Genomic DNA, 22,152 nt, shown 5'->3' with positions numbered 1-22,152 from the left:
GGTGTTGACAGATGTGAAAATTACCGAACTATCAGTTTAATAAGGCACAGCTGCAAAATACTAACGCGAATTCTTTACAGATGAATGGTAAAACTGGTAGAAGCCGACCTCGGGGAAGATCAGTTTGGATTCCGTAGAAATGTTGGAACACATGAGGCAATACTGACCCTACGACTTATCTTAGAAGAAAGATTAAGGAAAGACAAACCTACGTTTCTAGCATTTGTAGACTTAGAGAAAGCTTTTGACAATGTTGACTGGAATACTCTCTTTCAAATTCTGAAGGTGGCAGGGGTAAAATACAAGGAGCGAAAGGCTATTTATAATTTGTACAGAAACCAGATGGCAGTTATAAGAGCTGAGGGACATGAAAGGGAAGCAGTGGTTGGGAAGGGAGTGACACAGGGTTGTAGCCTCTCCCCGATGCTATTCAATCTGTATATTGAGCAAGCAGTAAAGGAAACAAAAGAAAACTTCGGAGTAGGTATTAAAATCCATGGAGAAGAAATAAAAACTTTGAGGTTTGCCAATGACATTGTAATTCAGTCAGAGACAGCAAAGGACTTGGAAGAGCAGTTGAATGGAATGTACAGTGTCTTGAAAGTGGGATATAAGATGAATATCAACAAAAGCAAAAGAAGGATAATGGAATGTAGTCGAATTAAGTCGGGTGATGCTGAAGGAATTAGATTAAGAAATGAGACACTTAAAGTAGTAAAGGAGTTTTGCTATTTGGGGAGCAAAATAACTGATGATGGTCGAAGTAGGGAGGATATAAAATGTAGACTGGCAACGGCAAGGAAATCATTTCTGAATAAGAGAAATTTGTTAACATCGAGTATAGACTGAAGTGTCAGGAAGCCGTTTCTGAAAGTGTAGTATGGAAGTATGGAGTGTAGCCATGTATGGAAATGAAACATGGACAAAAAATAATTTGAGCAAGAAGAGAATAGAAGCTTTTGAAATGTGGTGCTACAGAAGAATGCTGAAGATTAGATGGGTAGATCACATAACTAATGAATAGGTATTGAATAGAATTGGGGAGAAGAGGAGTTTGTGGCACAACTTGACTAGAAGAAGGGATCGGTTGGTAGACATTTTCTGAGGCATCAAGGGGTCACCAATTTAGCACTGGAGGGCAGCATGGATGGTGAAAATCGTAGAGGGAAACCAACAGATGAATACACTAAGCAGATTCAGAAGGATGTAGGCTGCAGTAAGTACTGGGAGATGAAGAAACTTGCACAGGATACAGTAGCATGGAGAGCTGCATCAAACCAAGTCTCAGGACAGAAGACCACAACAACAACAACAACACGATTTCTGGATTACTTGCTTTAATATTTTCCTGTATTCTTTATAATGCATTACAATTCTAACATCAGAGCTGTTCCTAGATAGTAGATACAGTCTCCTTTTTGCCCTACATGATTTCTTTATCCCTTGGGTAATCCATGGTATATTTTTTCACTTCTGTGTGATTTGAATTACCTTTCAGGGAAAACAATTTTCGAAAGTGGAGGTAACTTTATTAATGAATAATGGGTTCGCAATTGTGAAACATTAATGGAATGGTGCAAATCAATTTTATTTGTGGTTGGCACACTTTATACACAGGCACTCCCACTCGAGGGTTAAAACAGTTGTCTTATGTTAATTTTCAAGAATTTTTTGGAATACACTCATATTCAAAACTTTGTTGTTATATGGGAAAAAAGACTTAACATAGAATAACTCTTCTCTTATATGTAACTTTTAGAATATTTTGTAAATTTACTTATTTTTGTTACTAGTTGGTACACGTAGTGAAATATAGAAGATCAAACAATGGGAAATCCAGGATGGCATAACAACAATTTGATGAAAAGAATAGATTGCTTCAGTTGCAGACAGGCACAGAAAGAAGACTGCTATACATTTGAGCTTTTGGTCAAAACCCCTTCTTCTAAAGTGAAAAGCACACAAAAATTCATGCAAGTACTACTCTCATACACATACATGACCATTGTGTCTGGTTGCTGAGGCTGGAGTGCATACAACAGCTGTGCCTGATAGGAGAAGCAATCTGTGGGTGGTGGGAGGTAAGCGTGAGGCTTGGGTGGGGAGGAGGAGGGATAGCACGTAGGATGGAGAAAGATGTAGTGCTCCCTGCAGGAATGTGTAGGGATGTGTTGGAGACAGGAGGGAGAGTGCAAAATGAGAGAAGTAGAGGACTGGAAAAAGACTAGTGGTTGTGGTAGTGGACTGGAAGGTTTTGTAGTGCTGGAGTGTGTAATGCAGAAAAGTTGGTGTTGGTAGGAAGCATCCAGATGGCACAGGCTGTGAAGCAGTCACTGGAGTAGAACACATTTTGTTGGGCAGCACATTCAGCAGCTGGGTTGCCCACCTGTCTCTTGCCCACAGTTTTCCAGTGGCTGTTAATGCTGACAGGTGGCTTGTTGGTTTTCATGCCCACAAAGAAAGTAGCACAGTGGTTCAAGATTAGTTTGCATATCACATGACTATTTTTACAGGTGTGCCTGCTTTTGATGGGATAGGTAATGCCTGTTATGAGACTGAGATTGATGGATGAGGGAGGATGGCTCATCAGTATCTCTGTTCATATCAAACCTACCAACAACCTGAAACACTTCAATGTTGATAGCTGCCACCCATTCCATACCAAGAAGATACTTCCACACACAGCCTAGCCATTTGTCACAGTGGTTTCTGTAATGATGAGTTGTCCCTCTCTAAATATACGAAGGATCTCACTGAAGTCTTCACAGAGTGAAATTACTCTCCCAACCTTGTACAGTAATAGATCTCCTATGCCTTGTCTCTTTAATCACCTCCCATATTCCCATTGTACGACCCCCCTCATGACCCAGTGCCATCCAGGACTGGGGCACTGAATCACATTCTCTGCCAGGGTTTTGTCATGCTCTGAAATGAGAAATACCCTAACCACTACCCTTCCCAACCCTCCCACAGTTTTATTACACTGCCCACCAAACCTATACAATATCCTCATCGATCCCCATTCCACCCCTGCTCCCAACCCCTTGCCTTGCCTCATGGTTCATAACCCTGCAATAAATCTAGATTCAATAACTGTCCCATACATAATCCCACATTCATCAACTCCAGTCTCATCACAGGCATCGCCTATCCCATCACAGGCAGGGTTACCTGTGAAAACAGTCATGTGATTTGCAAACTACGCTTGAACCACTGCGCTACTTTCTGTGTGGGCGTGTGAACTAACAAGTCACCTGTCAAACTGTGGCCAAGAGATGTCTGGACCACCTAGCTGCTGAACATGCTGCCCAACACAATGTGCTGCACTTCAATGACTGCTTCATAGCCTGTGCCGTCTGGAATCTTCCTGCCCACATAATATTTTCTGAATTACCCAGTTGGGAACTCTCCCTGCAATATATACTACATTCTCATGACCTCCGTGGTCTCAACCTTCAATAGCCCCTGTTCTTCACATACCAGTCCTCTTTCCAGTTCCCACTTCAGCACTACCACAGTCTTATATTCATTTCACTAACACAACCACCAGTCTCATTCCGGTCCTCTGCTTCTCACCTTTTGCACCCCCCCCCCCCCCCCTCCCTTTTCCCACTACATCACTACGTGCTCCCACAAGCAACAATACACCTTTCCCCAGTACAACCCAGGTGCAGGTGCAGTTGCTGTATACAGTCCAGCCTCTGCAGCCAGAGACAGTGTGTGTGTGTGTGTGTGTGTGTGTGTGTGTGTGTGTGTGTGTATCTGTTTGTTTGTTTGTTTGTCTACTTTACAAGAAGGTGTTGGGCCAGCAGCTCAACCCCCCTGCAGGTGCAGGGGTTAGAATTGGCCCAAGGTATTCCTGCCTATCGTAAGAGGCGACTAAACGGAGTCTCACACTTTTCAGGCCATTATATTGTTTGACCTGCCACTTTCAAAATTCTACAGAAGTGCAGGCCATATGGGTAAGGATGCCTTATGTGGTGCACGAGAGGCCTTGGATTTGATCTCCAGAATTTCTTGTCGTGGCTTTGCATCTCCACCTGCAATTGAGCTATTTGGGTGAGGACACTTTTCAGGGTATGTCATCTTCTTCCATTGTCTCCTGTCCTCTTCCGCCCCCATGACAATATTGGATTTCTCCGCACCCAATATCCAGCACAGTAGCCGGTCCATTGTGGTGGGACTGCCATCATGTACCCATTTGGTGGTAGCCCCCTGACAACACAGGGATTGCACTGCTGATGCCTGAGCTGTAAACTCCCAACGGATGCCAAGGAATAGATGCCTGGGGCATCAGGACTCCTGGCAACAGCCAGCATGCCAGTTGGCCTTTGCTGTGTGTGGGTGGCACACTTGGGGAGAGCCCCTGATCGGAGTGGGTAGCATCTGGGTGGATGACCTGCAATGAACTAGACTAAGTCAACTCTTGCTGGTGACCGTATGGCACCAGCAGTCTCTAAGAAGGGCTAGACAGAATACAATGTTGACAGGTATGACCCTAAATCATTACCCTTCCTTTGCTACACTATGGGAGGAACACAGAGCTACAGAATGGAGAGAGCCATATTCGCCTCGGTTTTTATTCTGTAGCAGAACCTATGGGGACTCCTTTCTACCTATGAAGCCTCAGTTTTTCGTTGAACACCTTGAGGATAAGTTTGGAGAAGTGACAGCGGAGGATACGTTTGGAGAAGTGACAGCGCTGTCCAAGATGTGAAATGGCATAGTCTTGATTCATACAGCATCCAGAGCCCAATTCCGAGCATCATTACTTGCCTGTGACAAGCTGGGTGATATTTCTGTTTCTGTCGCTCCCCATAAAAGCCTCAACATGGTCCAGGGGATTATTTTCCATTGTGACCTCCTCTTGCAGTCTGACAACGAGCTCTGCACCAATTTAGAATGGCGGGGTGTTCATTTCATCTGGCACGTTTACAGAGGACACAAAGACAACAGAGTTGCCACCAGTGCCTTCATCCTGGCTGTTGATTCACTGCCAAAAAGGTCAAGGTGATGGTTGACAGCTATGACGTTAAACCATACACCCTTTCCCCTATGTGGCGCTTTAAGTGCTGGAAGTTTGGGCACATGTCAAAGCACCTACTTTGGGAGTGAGGCCCCCCCCCCCCCCCTCTCCTTCCCCAAATGCAGGGGACATCGGTCCGCTCCCCCATGCTAGAGAAGCAACAGTGTCCTCCGGCTCCTCTCGTGCAGAAGGGGTCCCTTGGGGCCCTCTCTTCTAAGGTCTCCATTACTGCCACAGTGGACAATCGCCAGTGGCTCAAGGAGCCAAAAGCTGCTGGACGAAGAGCTTCATGGTCTTCCTCCATGTCTGAAGCTTCGGAGAAATCTTCCCAGCAACCCCCTAAAGAGAAGTGAGAGATCAAGCACACTAAGAAGAAGTCTGCTAAGAAACAAGACCCTCTGACGGCCCCAAAACCACCACTCCCTATCAATTCTGCATTTGAGGATGCAGTGGGGATCTACATCTACATCTGCATCTACAGTGTTACTCTGTAATTCACACTTAAGTGCCTGGCCAGAGGGTTCATCGAACCATTTTCATACTACTTCTTTACCAATCCACTCTCAAGTGGTGCGTGGGAAAATCTTTCTGTTCGAGCTCTAATTTCTCTTATTTTATTGTGATGATCATTTCTCCCTACGTAGGTGGGTGTCAACAAAATATTTTCACTTTCAGAAGAATAAGTTGGTGATTGAAATTTCATAAGTAGATCTCACCGCAAAAAAAACGGCTTTTGTTTCAGTGACTGCCACCCCAACTCATGTATCAAATCAGTGTTACTCTCACCCTATTGCACGATAACACAAAATGAGCCACCCTTCTTTGCACTTTTTCGATGTCCTCTGTCAGTTCTACCTGGTAAGGATCCCATACTGCACAGCTATATTCCAGCAAAGGACGGAAAAATGTAATTTAGACTGTTTCTTTAGTGGGTTTGTCGCATCTTCTAAGTGTTCTGTTAACGAAGCACAGTCTTTGTTTCGCCTTCCCCACAATATTATCTATGTGTTCTTTCCGATCTAAGTTGCTCGTAATTGTAATTCCTTGGTATTTAGCCAAATTGACAACCCTTAGATTTGTGTGATTTATTGTGTACCCAAAATTTATTGGATTTTTTTCAGTACCCATGTGGATGACTTTGCACTTTTCTTTGTTTAGTGCTAATTGCCACTTTTCGCACCATACAGAAATTCTATCTAGATCACTTTGTAATTGGAATTGATTGTCTGATGATTTTACTAAATGGTAAATTACAGCATCATCTGCAAACAATCTAAGGGGGCTGCTCAGATTATTACCTAGATCATTTATATAAATCAGGAACAGCAGAGGGCCTATGACACTACCTTGCAAAATGCCAGATATCACTTCTGTTCTCCTCGATGATTTGCCATCTATCACTACAAACTGTGACCTCTCTGAGAGGATATCAAGAATCCAGTCACACAACTGAAACGATACTCCATGTGCATGCAATTTGAATAGTAGTCGCCTGTGAGGAATGGTATAAAAACCCTTCTGGAAATCTAGGAATATGGAATTGATCTGAGATCCCTTGTCAGCAGCACTCATTACTTCATGGGAATAAAGAGCTAGCTGTGTTGCATGAGAAAAATATTTTCTTAATCCGTGTTGGTTATGTATCAATAAGTCATTTTCTTCAAAGTGATTCATAATGTTCGAGTACAGTGAGTAATTTAATGAGTTACTCCTATTTCCTTTCTTGAATATTGGTGTGACCCATGCTACTTTTCCAGTCTTTAGTAACAAACCTTTCGTCAAGCAAGCGGTTGTATATGATTGCTAAGAAAGCATCCACCATAGGAATGGCTAAAAATACTGAGTCAGAGGCAGCAGGTGACCCTGAGGCATATCCTGCCTCTTGGCGCACTTCACGCCTACCAAGCCTCACGATAACATCATCCTCCAGTGGAATTGCGGAGCTTTTTCCACCACTTGGCTGAGCTATGGCAACTCTTACATTTTACACCTTCTTTCTACCCTCCGCAGTTAAGGGATATTACAGGAACTGTAGTGACTATAATAGTGTCAGGTGGAGTTTGTGTCTATGTCCTGAACTCAGTATGCAGTGAACCTGGGCCCCTTCAAACCCCTCTGGCTGTCAGAATTTGGACGACGCAGGAAATAACTGTCTGCAACATATATCTTCCTCCAGATGGTGCAGTATCCCTGAACGCATCAGATGCACTGATTTATCAACTCCCTGAACCTTTCCTGCTTTTGGGAGATTTTAATGCTCATAACTCCTTGTAGGGTGGCACAGTTCTTACTGGGCAAGGCAGAGATGTCGAAAATTTAGTGTCACAACTTGACCTCTGCCTCTTAAATACTGGGGCCACCACACATTTCAGTGTAGCACATGCCACAAGTTTGGCCATTGATCTCTTGGTTCGCAGACCTGACCTTCTCCCATCTATCCACTGGAGAGCACATGATGACCTGTATGCTAGTGACCACTTCCCCATCTTCTTGTCAGTGCCCTGGTGTCATGCATATGGCCGCCTACCCAGATCAGCTTTAAACAAGGCGGACTGGGAAACTTTCACCTCTGCTGTCACCGTTGAATCTCCCTCACACAGTAACATCAATATGGTGGTTGAGCAGGTAACTACAGTGATCATTACTGTGGTGGCAAACGCAATCCCTCATTCTGTAGGGTGCCCCCAGCAAAAGACAGTCCCGTGGTGGTTGCCAGAAGACGTTGAGGCAATTAAGAAGTGTTGACGAGCCCTACAGTGGAACCCTTCCCTGGAGCACCTCATAGCCTTTAAATGGTTCTGTGTCCCCATACGCCAGCTTATCAAAAGGCCGAAACAGGAGTGTTGGGAGAGGTACGTGTCTACCATTGGGTGCCATAAGTCATCTTCCCAAGTGTGGGCAAAGATCAAATGAGTTTTTGGGCATCAGACCCCAGCAGGTGTTCCTGGTGTTAACATAAATGGTGTGTTATCTACCGACACAAATTCGATTGCCGAGCACTGTGCTGAGCATTATGCTCGCGCCTCTGTGTCGAAGAATTACCCCCCAGCCTTTCGCACTCTCAAACGGCGGATGGAAGTGTAAGTCTTCTTGTTTACTACATGCCACAGTGAACCCGATAACACCCCATTTACAGAGTGGGAGCTCCTCAGTGCCCTTGCACATTGCCCCAACACAGCTCCTGGGCCCAATCAGATCCACAGTCACATGATTATTCATCTCTCATCAAGCGACATCTCCTCACGATCTTCAACCAAATCTGGTGCGATGGCATCTTTCAATTGCAATGACAGGAGAGCACCATCATACCAGTGCTCAAACCCAGCAAAAACACGCTTGATGTGGATAGCTATTGGCCCAACAGCCTCACCAATGTTCATTGTAGGCTGCTGGAACGTATGGTGTGTCGGTGGTTGGGTTGCGTCCTGGAGTCACGTAGCATACTGCCTCTGTGCCATGGTGGCTTCTGCATAGGTCTCTCTACTACTGATAATCTTGTGTCCCTCGAATCTGCCAGATGCCAACACCTTTTTGCCCTCTTTTTTTTATTTACAAAAAGTGTATAACATGACCTGGCAACATCATATGCTTGGCACATTATATCAGTGGGGTATCTGGTGCCCATTCTGATTTTTATCCAGAATTTCCTGTCGCTTCATATTTTCCATGTCCAAGTTGGTGCCTCCCATAGTTCCCCCCCCCCCCCCCCCATATCCAGAGGAATTGGTCCCACAGGACTCTGTATTGTGTGTATCTCTATTTTTAGTTACCATTAACAGTCTAGTAGCAGCTTTACGGCTGTCCATCTCACCCTCTCTGTATGCAGACGACTTCTGCATTTTGTACTGCTCCACTAGTACTGGTGTTGTTGAGCGGTGCCTACAGGGAGCCATCCACAAGGCACAGTCATGGACCCTAGCCCACGGCTTTCAGTTTTTAGCTGCAAAGTCATGTGTTTTGCAGGAGAGCTCTTGTAAAGTTTGGAAGGTAGGAGACAAGGTACTGGCAGAAGTAAAGCTGTGAGGATGGGGCGTGAGTCGTGCTTGGGTAGCTCATTTGGTAGAGCACTTGCCTGCAGAAGACAAAGGTCCGAGTTCGAATCTCGGTCCGGCACACAGTTTTAATCTGCCAGGAAGTTTCAACTTTCGCTTTATTTCCATTTCCATTTTTCCCACATCGCTGATCATTTTTAGCCGCTTCCCACAGGTTTTAACATCATTATTTCTTCGGCAGAGAATTGTTAGCCTCATTTTCATAATCTGCACCACAAAACCACTCCTTTTAATGCATTTACACACAGTTTTTTCGAAATTTTCACAAATTTCTCCATCCTTTAACGTGTTTTGGCGGCAACACAACCACCTAACCTTTGTGCACATTGTTGTTTACCAACCCATGTTCACCACAGGATAGGCCTTTACAATGTCTGCTTGTGTCTGTATATGTGCGGGTGGATATGTGTGTGTGTGTGTGTGTGTGCGCGAGTGTATACCTGCCCTTTTCTCCCCCTAAGGTAAGTTTTTCCATTCCCGGGATTGGAATGACTCCTTACCCTCTCCCTTAAAACCCACATCCTTTCATCTCTCCCTCTCCTTCCCTCTTTCCTGATGAAGCAACCTGAGGTTGTGAAATCTCGAATTTTGTGTGTATGTTTATGTTTGTTTGTCTGTCTATCAGCATACCAACGCTTTCGTTTGGTAAGTTACATCATCTTGTTTTTAGAGATATTTTTCCCATGTGGAATGTTTTCCTCTATTATATTCATATGATTAAATATTTGGGCATAACATTGAAAGCGGTATGAAACGGGACAAGCATGTAATGGCACTTGTGGGGAAGGCGGATAGTCGTCTTCGGTTCATTGGTAGAATTCGGGAAGATGTGGTTCGTCTGTAAAGGAGACCAATTATAAAACACCAATACGACCTATTCTTGAGTACAGCTCGAGCGTTTGGGATCCCTATCAGGTTGGATTGAGCGAGGACATAGAAGCAATTCAGAGGTGGGCTGCTAGATTTGTTACTGGTAGGTTTGATCATCACGCGAGTGTTACGGAAATGCTTCAGGAATTCGGGTGTGAGTCTCTAGAGGAAAGGAGGCATTCTTTTCGTGAATCGCTACTGAGGAAATTTAGAGACCAGCATTTGAGGCTGACTGCAGTACAATTTTAATGCCGCCAACTTACATTTCGCCGAAAGACTACAAATATAAGATAAGAGAGATTAGGGCTCTTACAGAGGCATATAGGCTGTCATTTTTCCCCCATTCTGTTTGGGAGTGGAACAGGGAGAGAAGATGCTAGTTGTGGTACGAGGTACCCCTCACCACGCACCGTATGGTGGATTGCACAGTATGTATGTAGACATAGTAGATGTCATGCACTTCTGAGAGCATCGTACCATTCATCCAGAACCAGAACTTTACCTTTCTGACGATCCCCTCACTGTAGTGGAGATATATCAGTTTTTAGGAATGGGTTTTGATGCCCAATTGACTTGGCTTCCTCACCTTCGTCAGCTTAAGCGGAAGTGCTGGCAGCATCTCAAATGTCCCCAATGCCTGAGCAACACCAGCTGGGGTGCAGATCGCTCTACACTGCTGCAGCTATACGGAGCCCTTGTTCAATCCCACCTTGACTATGGGAGTCTGGTTTATGGTTCGGTGGCGCTCTCAGCATTGTGTTTACTCGACCCAGTGGACCACTGTGGCGTTCAACTAGCGATGGGAGCTTTTAGGATGAGTCCGATGACCAGCGTCCTTGCGGAGGCTGGAGTTACTCCATTGCAGGTCAGGCATGCGTAACTGCTTTCCAGTTACATTGCACATGTTCGTAGTTCTCCTGCACATCCAAATTACCGTCTCCTTTTCCCACAGATGGCGGTTAATCTCTCTCATTGGCGGCCTAGGTCAGGGGTTACAATTGCAATTCATGTCCAGTCCCTTATGTCTGAACTGGAGTCCTTGCTATTCCACCTATACTCGAGGTCTAATCACGTACACCTCCATGGTGTACATCTCGGCTGCAGCTTCACCTGGAGCTTTCACATTTCCCAAAGGACTCAGTTCACCCTGCAGCTCTTCAATGTCACTTCATCTCGATTCTTGACGTGTACTGAGGCCATGAAGTGATTTAGACTGACGGCTGGATGGCTGATGGTCATGCCGGCTTCGCATATGTCCATGGAGGACATATTGAAGGGAATCCTTGCCTGACGGCTGCAGTGTTTTCACTGCAGAGCTGGTGGCTATATTTTGTGCTCTTGAGCACATCTGCTCATGCCCAGGTGAGTCATTTCTCCTGTGTACTGACTCCTTGAGCAGCCTACAAGCTATCAACCAGTGCTACCCTCGTCATCCTTTGGTAGCAACCATCCAGGAGTCCATCTGTGCACTGGAACGGTCCGGTGGTTCAGTGGTGTTCTTGTGGACCCCAGGACACATCGGAATCCCAGGCAATGAACTTGTTCACAGGCTGGCCAATAAGGCTACACGGAAACTGCTTAAGGAGATTGGCATTCCAATAACTGACCTGCATTTGTCTTTACATTGCCAGGTTTTTCAGTTTTGGGAGACAGAATGGCAAAGTCTCAGTACACACAATGAACTGCGTGCCATTAAGGAGACTACGAATGTGTGGCAGTCCTCCATGCGGGCCTCCCACAGGGACTCTGTGGTTCTCTGCTGGCTCCGCATTGGCCATGCTTAGGTGATGCATGGCTACCTCCTGTACCGTGAAGACCCACCACAGTGTTGATGCACTGCCTGGTTGACAGTGGCCCATATTCTGGTGCACTGTCCCACTTCGACTGTCCTGCAATGAAATCTTTAGTTACCAGACTCATTGCCGCTGATTTTATCTGGCAACGCCTCATTGGCTAATTTAGTTTTACATTTTATTCGTGAGGGTTGGGTTAATCATTTGATCTAAGTTTTAGCGCATGTCCTTTGTCCCTCTGTGTCCTCCACCCTAGTGCTTTTAGGGTGGAGGTTTTAATGTGTTTCAGAGAGGCTGGCTTCTCCTTTTATTCTCATGGTCAGCTATCCATGGTAATCTGTTTTGTCATTTTAATCTCTTCTATCTGTTTTTTTGCATTTCTGTAGTTTTCTTCTACCCTTTTTTCCATTGAAGTGTTTGTTGCCCTTTGTCATTCTTGTGGTTTTTCCTTTCTCTCAATTTTGTGTTTTCAGTCTTGCTTGTTTTATTCTCACACTTGTGGCATTGTCTTATTCAGAACAAGGGACCGATGACCTAACTGTTTGCTCCATTCCCCCATCTTTTAAACCAACCGACTAACCAGCAGCTCAAATGTGTAACAGTCCTTTTGTTTTTCCTATCTGCTACTCATATCCTCCTCTACATGGCAAGTAGAAGTATATCCTTTTCATAATATTGTCATATTGTAGAAAATATGACATTTGTAAAAAAATTCCAATTAAGTATTTCATTTTTTTTTAATCAACAAATGTAGCTCATTTCTATTGTCAACTACTTATACATTTTCTTTGAATCACACTATTCTGAGATTTCAAATTGGGCACTCAACACTTATTTCATTCTCCTTTTTTCTGAAATACCAATAGATCAACTTCAATTTGGTAAAGTAAATAATATTTTCAGAGTAGAGCACTTGATTGCAACATATTTAACTCACTGGTCTTGAACCTGAATTGATTTATCTTTCCTTTATGTATAAATACAAAATACAATGAACTGTTTCATTCAGCAGATGGATAAATGCTTTCTCTTTCTTTAGATTAGGTTATATAATTTAATTACAATAGTTAGTGGTTCATTTTTTAAAAATTTTTACAATACATAAAAATGACTGACTATATGACGTGGCCGCCATCTTGTAGCTGCTGTGCATCAGGTAATAGATTGCAATGTCCAACACTGCCAATGTACATATCAAGTGATAAAGACATACCACGTTGTCACAATTCACATTAATTGTAATGACTGTACACTAAGTCATTCAATAAACGGTGTATGTTGACCTCTTCCTAAAGTTGGCAATGCACAATGGGCACTTATTTAACTTTTATTTCTCTGCATATGATCAAATTTCTCAAATTCATGCTGTGATATATAAAGAACTGAAAGAAGAGTGGCAATAAACACAGTGACACATAGGTCCCAGGACTATAATATATAACCTGTAAATAATTTTTTGTAGGCCTTCTTAAGTTTGTTTAGTCATTCCTGAAGGGCTTCTTCATCCAAACAGTTTGTGTTATGATTTCCCATAGGAAATTAAATTTTTCTGTTTTTGTGTTTGTTTATTTCCTGATTACACAATAGAATTACTTCCTTTTTCATGTAAAAATTATTATAGAGTATCTGATTCTTCAAATGAAATGTTGGGAGTAAAGAATTGAGATTTATTCATCACGTAACATACAGTTTCTGATCAGCGAGTTAAGAGTACAGGATATATATCAAAAAATGGGCAATACAACTAAATGCATATAAAACTATAATTAATGAGAGACAGCAATGTTGTTGTTGTAGTGGTCTTCAGTCCTGAGACTGATTTGATGCAGCTCTCCATGCTACTCTATCCTGTGCAAGCTTCTTCATCTCCCAGTAACTACAGCAACCTTCATCCTTCTGAATCTGCTTAGTGTATTCATCTCTTGGTCTCCCTCTACGATTTTTACCCTCCACACTGCCCTCCAATACTAAATTGGTGATCCCTTGATGCCTCAGAACATGTCCTACCAACCGATCCCTTCTTCTAGTCAGGTTGTGCGACAAGCTTCTCTTCTCCCCAGTCCTATTCAATACTTCCTCATTAGTTATGTGATCTACCCATCTAATCTTCAGCATTCTTCTGTAGCACCACATTTTAACCATACAGTAAAGCTGCATGCCCTCGGGAAAATTTACGGCTGTAGTTTCCCCTTGCTTTCAGCCATTTGCAGTACCAGCACAGCAAGGTCATTTTGGTTAGTGTTACAAGGCCAGATCAGTCAATCATCCAGACTGTTGCCCCTGCAACTACTGAAAAGGCTGCTCCCCCTCTTCAGGAACCACATGTTTGTCTGGCCTCTCAACAGATACCCCTCCATTGTGGTTGCACCTACGGTACGGCTATCTGTATCACTGAGGCACGTAAGCCTCCCCACCAGTGGCAAGGTCCATGGTTCAGCAATATTTTCATGTTAATGTAAGTTTTCACAGTTACATTTACACAACAAGCCTACTGAAAGCTATATTCTGCTCAGATAATTAATTCATCCTTCATTGAACTCTGCAGTTGAGTAGTATGATCTCTGACCTAGAGTATCATGGAGCTTTTTTTAATGAATGTAGCTTCATACTCAGAGTGTTCCTTCCTTTTAGTTTTGATATGCAGAGGCACCATGCTTGTAAGTTTAAACAATGAGCAAGCATGTAAATTTAAACAATGAGCAGGGAGCTTTAAGTTATCTTCTTTGTAATACATCTATGTTCAGAACATTTTTCCTTAAATGATTGTAAATTCCTATGCAAAAAAGGCAATGATATCGTAGACCTATATAGAGGGAACTGTTAATAATTGCAGGTTTTAAATAACAAGCAACATGATTCCCTTGGATGTGCAAGACACCTGTTTGTGGTCTTTCTTTTCGGCAGTTTCAGTATATGCAGTATGTTGAATGAGCTTAAAAAATGTTTACATAAATAAATAAATAAATTCTTGGTGTCCATGTAAATGGCAGTACCTAATATTTGCATTTCAAATGCAAAGCTACATAATTTGCTTTCTAGATACTCAACTTGTTTATTACAATATATCTAGATTTCATTCCAGGAATTTGACTGAGGGATTTTGGCTGTTTTGATCTGAACTGTATCATTTAGTTTTCTGGGATGTCTAGGGTTAAAGGGTCTCAGGAAACCACAGAACAGCGGTCCATCTAAAAGGGGGCAGGTAAAATGCAGTAAGATAGTTGTAGAAATAATTGGTATTGTAGTTGTAAAATGTCATAGTTGTGTTGGGATAGAACCAGAGCTCCAAGCCCTAATACAAAGCATTGAAGCTCAAAAAGTTATAGGTACAAAACCTGGCTTAAGCCGGAAATACCTTCATCTGAAATTTTTTCAAACAATCTAACAGTTTTCAGGGAGGATAGATTAAATGCAGTTGGTGGTGGAATATTTATTGCTGTCAGAACTAATTTGCCTTGTAGTGAAATTGAATTAGATAGTTCCTGCGAAATAGTATGGGTACAGGTTATACTCGACAATTGGACAAAACTGTTAATCAGATCATTTTACTGACCCCCTGACTCAGAAGATAGAGTTGCTGAACAGTTCAAAGAAAACTTGAGTCGTATTTCGAATAGGTACCCCACTCATACAATTATAGTCAGTGGTGACTGCAATCTACCCTCAATATGCTGGAAAAATCATACATTTAAAGCCGGCAGCAGGCATAAAACGTCATCTACAATTGTACTGAATGCTTTCTCAGAAAATTATTTTGAACAATTAGTTCTGAGCCTACTCGAAGCATAAATGGTTGCGAATGCATACTTGGCCTCTTAATAACAAATAATCCTGGACAAATAGGGAGTATCATGACGAATACAGGGATTAGCGACCAAAAGGCAGTTGCTGCTAGGCTGAACACCCTAACTCCCACATCCAGCAAAAAGAAACACAAAGTGCATCTATTTAAAAAAGCTTATAAAAATGCTCTTAACGCCTTTTTAAGAGAAAGTCTCTTCTCCTTCCGATGTGATCACGTAAGCATAGAAAATATGTGGAATGATTTCAAAGAGATAGTATTGATGTCAATTGCGAGATATATACCACATAAACTAATAAGTGAAGGTACTGATCCCCCATGGTACACAAAACGGGTCAGATAGCTGTTGCAGAAGCAATGAAAAAGCATGCCAAATTTAAAAGAATGCAAAATCCCGAAGATTGGCAAAGTTTTGCAGAAGTTAAAAATGTAGCATGTGCTTCAATGCGAGATGCTTTTAATAATTTCCACAACGAAACTCTGTCTCAGAATCTAGCAGAAAACCCAAAGAGAGTCTGGTCATATATAAAGCACACCAGTGGCAAGACACAATCAATACCTTCACTGCGCAGTAACATCGGAGAAGTCACTGATGACAGTGCCACCAAAGCAGAGTTATTAAATACGGTTTTTCAAAACTCCTTCACCAAAGAAGATGAAGTAAATATTCCCGATTTCCAATCAAGAACAATTGTGAAGATGAGAAACATAGAAGTAGATATCCTTAGTGTAGCAAAGCAGCTTGAATCACTTAATAAAGGCAAGGCTTCTGGTCCATATTGTATACCAGTCAGGTTCCTTTCAGAGTATACTGATGCAGTAGCTTCATTTTTAGCAATTATATACTACCGCTCGCTCAGAGAAAGTACTGTACCTAAAGACTGGAAAGTTGCTCAAGTCACACCAATACCCAAACAGGGAAATAGGATTAATCCACTGAATTACAAGCCCATATCTCTAACGTCGATTTGCAGTAGGGTTTTGGAACATAAACTGTATTCTAACATTATGAAGTACCACAAGGAAAACTATTTACTGCCACATAGTCAGCACGAATTCAGAAAATGACATTATTGCGGAACACAACTAGCTCTTTATACCCATGAAGTAAGAGTGCTATTGACAGGGGATGTCAAATTGAATTCATGTTCTTAGTTTTTCAGAAGGCTTTTGGCACCGTTCCTCACAAGCGTCTTCTAACCAAACTGTGTGCCTATAGAATGTCGTCTCAGTTGTGCGACTGGATTCATGAGTTCCTGTCGGAAAGTTCATAGTAATAGACGGAAAGGCGTCAAGTAGAACAGAAGTAATATCTGGCATTCCCCAAGGAAGTGTTACAGGCCCTCTATTGTTCCTGATCTATGTTAACAACATAGGAGACAATCTGAGTAGCCCTCTTAGATTATTTGCAGATGATGTCTTGTACAGTCATCAGATAACCAAAATGAATTGCAAAATGATTTAGATACGATATCTGTGTGGTGCAAAAAGTGGCAATTGACCCTTAATAAAGAAAAGTGTGAAGCTATTCACATGATTACTAAAAGAAATCTGCTAAATTTCGATTACGTGATAAGTCACACAAATCTGAAGGCTGTAAATTGAACTGAATACTTAGGAATTACAATTACAAATAACATTAGTTGGAACAATCACATAGGTAATGTTGTGGGTAGAGCAAACCAAAGACCATGATTGATTGACAGAACACTTAGAAGGTGCAACAGATCGACGAAAAAGACTGCTTACACTACACTTGTCCGCCATGACGGATGATACTGAAAAAGTTCAAAGGAGGGTGGCTCATTTTGTATTATTGCGAAATAGGGGAGATAGTGTCACAGACATGATACGTGAATTGGAGTGGCAATCATTAAAACAAAGGCATTTTTTGCTGCAACGGGATCTTCCCATGAAATTTCAATCATCAGTTTTCTCCTCCGATTGCGAAAACATTGTTTGGCACCCACCTACATAGGGAGAAATGATCATCATGATAAAATAAGAGAAATCAGGGCTCACACAGAAAATTTTAAGTGCTCGTTCTTCCTGCGCGCTGTTCAAGAGTGGAACGGTAGAGAGAGAGCTTGAAGGTGCTCATTGAACCCTCTGCCAGGCACTTAATTGTGAGTAGCAGAGTAATCACGTAGATGTGGATGTAGCTGTAGATGTTACCCAGTTGAGCTGAAACCATGTTTCTAGATGGTTTATTGTACAGATGATGCAGACAGGATTGTTTTCTGACTTCTGGTCTTAAATTAATATAAATGAATCATCTGCAAGTAAAATTTATGGGCATTATCTAGTAATATTATCTATCTATTTGTAATGAAGATTACTGGCATCTCAGAACTTGTGTTGGTATATTCAAATGGCATTCTAGAAACATGCACCAGGTCCATTGAATTCCATAATTGTCATATGTTGAGGGGCAGCTGATTATGTTGGCTAGTAAGTTTGAAACTGTGTTTTAGATATGTGATTGAGTATTTCACGGATGGTGACAGTAACGTTTACTTAAGTATATTAGCTGCAGTATTTGAAATGGATATCTACTTGAAAAGAAAGGAATGCGATGTAGGGTAGAGATTACAGAAATTTAAAATCTCATTCATTTGTGTGTGCTCCTGTCCTTATTTCAGTATGCAGTTGTGATAGGAACAAACATGTAATTGTACAAATGTTCTACTTCATTATGTTTCTGGCTTCACAATCTTAGTTATTTGCCTGAAATAAAACTTCTGTCCATTATCAGATATCTTCTGATGTACTTTATATTTCTTACTTTATTTATAGTTTGCAGGAACTTTCTTTTGTAAGTAACAATGTGTTTCAGGTAATCGAGCAGTATAACAATGAAGTTAAATTCTTATTTGACCACTACTTTCGGTGTGTCGCGGAAGACTGTTCGAGAACTATGGGAGAGGATACAGTTCTCCCAATTTCAGAGTTACGTATTGAACCAGAATCATCATGCATGGAGGAAGTAAAAGGTAGGTTTGATGTAAAATCTTTTAATATATCTTATGCTTTGAGAAAGCATGACATCACTCATGTTATCAACGAAACTACTAATGTTGGACATCATGTACTGAATTGATTTGGCCGCTTCAGTTGTCGAGGTATAAAATCTGTCTTGAAAGATAATTGATGTGCACTTATACCTTTATTTTTGTTGTTAAAAGCTACTGTAGCATCCCATTACTGAAAATGTATTTTGCTTGATTGAAAAAAAAAAACTATGATGGAGGCCTGTTTGCATTTGTTATATCTGACAGTTTATATTATTGCATTATTCAGCATAATTTATTTTAGGTATTAAACCCTGTGCAAGACATAGTTTGAATCCACAAATTAAAAAACATACATTATAATTTTTAAAACATCGTGTCAGTCAAGAAGAGCTACTACTAAATTCTATTTTATTCACAACCAATTTCTTCCTTCAGGTCTTCATCAGGTATCTTAGTGATTTATAACATCTTAATGATAGTATTAAAACTGTGATACCAGACAATCTAACATCCATCCTACATCACTATGTTAAGTGGTAAAATACATTACATTGTGTAAGGGCAGTGATAGTGATAGGATGATATGTACCTATCAAAATATACCATTATCCTAGTTGCATAGATCAACATTCTTGTGAGCACTTCCTACCCACAGATAGGAGGTAGCAAGTTTTGGTACCACCAGAGCAGTTGCAGTTATGAGCTCAATGTGAACAGTGGCTGATACTGGTAGAGGCTTTTAGCCAGGTTTGAAGTGAGTAACACCAGTCATGTTTGAAACAGTAGAGGTGCTGTTTCACAAGTGAAGTTTATTATCTACATTTATATACAGGGAACTTTGATGAGTTTATTATTTTCCCGGTAATATGAGTTTGCACCAAGTGCAATAGTTAACACCAAAATGCATTATGATAAGTGTGTGCAAACTGTAGTATGAGTAACAATAGACATGATAGGAAATGTCATATGTGTTTGGAACAATTAACAAATGTGATGTTCCCGATAAATGCCTTTTGCTCATAAAAAAATCCTGTCACCATTGTCAACCTTTCTGCCAAAACTCTGACCCACAGAAATCTCAGCACTTTCTAAAGGCCTCATGTTAATCCTAAAACTAAGTTCACCCATGTCGGACTTGTAAACGACTTTCCTTTACTTGTTCTTTACATAGAATCATTTCTTTGCCACGCACTCCACCAACAACAGCCAACCAAAAGCCACACAGAACCTTGTTTAAAACAGTTCCAACCTCCCTCCAATCATGATCCTTCTTCCCTTCCACCCAGTCCTCCTTTGGTAACCTTTCAGAGATCCTTCACTTCTAACCCGGTCTCACCTTCCTTTCCTAAATCCGTCCCCAGTGAATCCATCATCATTCTTATGGAACCAACAGCTATCCATAACCTGCAAACCAAACCAGACCTTATAATCCTTCCTGCACATGAAGGCTCAACCACACAGGTCATGAACCATGGTGACTAGGGGACTGATGGTCTCTGACAATTTTCTGATACCTCTGGAAGCAAAACTTACAACCATGATCCCGTCCCCAAAGTTTAGCAGGACCTCCAGCAGCTCCTCAACACCTTAGGTCATTTCTGAATCAGCAACCTCCCCCTGCACTCGTACCTTTTACCTATTCCACAAACTCAGCTCCATAGGTCTTCTTTCTGGTCATCCTGTTGTGGCGGGGTACAGTGCACCCACAGTACAAATCTCTGCTTTTGTTGATAAACACCTCCAAACTCTTATAATTAACCTCCCATCCTACATTCAAGACACCACTCACTTCCTCCACTGCCTTTCCACAGTTCCTGTCCCATTACACCAGAAGTCTTGTTGGTCACTATATTTGGTGGCCTTATACATCAACATCTCCATTGCTTGCCTGATACCAAACCTACCACCTCTTTCAAAACCCTGACCCATAATTATTTCACTTTCAAATGACTAATCTATAAACAAATCCATGGTACTTCCATGGCTACTTGCATCGCATCATCCTATGCCAGCTTATATATAGGCCATATAGAAGAATCTGTCATTTCCAGTCAATACCTAAATCACCTTGTCTGGTTCGCATTCATTGATGACATTTTCATGCTGTGGTGTCATGACAAGGACAACCTTTGTGCTTTCCTCCATAACTCAACATTTACTCCCAAATCCACTTCATCGGATGGTCCTCTTGGCTCAATGAGCCACCTTTCTAGACATCAATCTCCACCTCAGATGACTGCATAAATAGTCTGTTCATATCAAGCAGACCAGTTACCAATAGTACCTCCACTTTGACAGCAATCATCGGTTCCATTTCAAAAAGTCTTTTCATTACAGCTTCATCACCTGTGGATGCCATAGCTGCACTAGGAAGCACGAGTTGTCGAAATATATTGATATCTTTACCAGAGCTTTTGTTAACAGACGGTATCCCATCCAGTTCAGCCATAAACAGATCTCTCATGCCATCTCCTCTGGCTCCTATAAGCCTGTTAATCAGCCACCAACCAGCACTCTACTCACCCATTATCACCTTGGCCGTGAAATGCCAGCGGCTTGACCACCTCTCGTTGCACCCTGAGATGAGGAATATCCTACCCACATCACCCAAAGTTGGGTCCTGCCATCCATGTATCTATAGAATATCCTTGTCTGTCACTATTCCAGTCATTTTCCCCTTGGATTATTCCCTGGTGGTTGAGCCAGGTGCAAGAATTGTCTCATACACCCATCCTACCACAGTTCATTCATAGATATTTCCTTTATCACAAAAGGCGAGGTCACTTGTGAAAGCAGCCATGTTGCATATCATCCACACTGCAAATAATGTGCAGGATTTTATATGGGCATGACAATTAACCAACTGTCTACTTAACGTGAATAGCCTCTGCCAAACTGTGACAAACTGCAGACTTGACCACCCGGTTGCTGAATACACTATAGACCAAAATGCAAATGTCTTCAACAGGTGCTTCACCTTACAAGCCATTTTGATACTCCCTTCCAGCACTAGCTTCTCTGAACTGTACAGAACAGGATTGTATCTGCATCATAGCCTGTGCTTTCGCAGTCCCCCTCACGTAAACCTCCACTAACCAGTTTCCCACTGCCTCCTGTCTTCTATCCACACCATTCATTCCACCATCCAGAGCAGGTGCTGCCATCCCCACTCCCTCCCCCCCAATCCAGAACCGTCACTGCCATCCCCAACCACTTAGACCTAGGTGGTGGAGTGGCTAGTGCACTGGACTCACATTCAGGAGGACGACGGTTCAAACCCACATTTGGCCATCCTGATTAGGTTTACCGTGGTTTCCCTGAATCGCTCCAGGAAATGCCAGGATGGTTCCTTTGCAAGAGCACAGCCGACTTTCTTCCTTTGTTGTTTGTTTGTTGTGGTCTTCAGTCCTGAGACTGGTTTGATGCAGCTCTACATGCTACCCTATCCAGTGCAAGTTTCTTCATCTCCCGGTACCTACTGCAACCTACATCCTTCTGAATCCGCTTAGTGTATTCATCTCTTGGTCTCCCTCTACGATTTTTACCCTCCATGCTGCCCTCCAGTACTAAATTGGTGATCCCTTGATGCCTCAGA

General features: G+C 42.2%; 1 protein-coding gene across 1 annotated transcript in view; it reads left to right on the top strand.

Annotated features, from left to right (window-relative positions):
• Window positions 1–22,152, top strand: part of LOC126354836 (probable ATP-dependent RNA helicase DDX60) — a 268,338-nt gene that overhangs the window by 210,555 nt on the left and 35,631 nt on the right. Inside the window, exon 6 of the mRNA XM_050004837.1 lies at window positions 18,380–18,536. Coding sequence (XP_049860794.1) covers window positions 18,380–18,536 — 157 coding nt within the window. The remainder of the gene's footprint in view (window positions 1–18,379; window positions 18,537–22,152) is intronic.

Source organism: Schistocerca gregaria, chromosome 1 (genome assembly GCF_023897955.1).
Source record: "Schistocerca gregaria isolate iqSchGreg1 chromosome 1, iqSchGreg1.2, whole genome shotgun sequence".
Classification (NCBI taxonomy): Eukaryota; Metazoa; Arthropoda; class Insecta; order Orthoptera; family Acrididae; genus Schistocerca; species Schistocerca gregaria.
The sequence above is the reverse complement of the archived record's forward strand: the minus strand, read 5'-3'. Positions and strand labels throughout refer to the sequence as shown.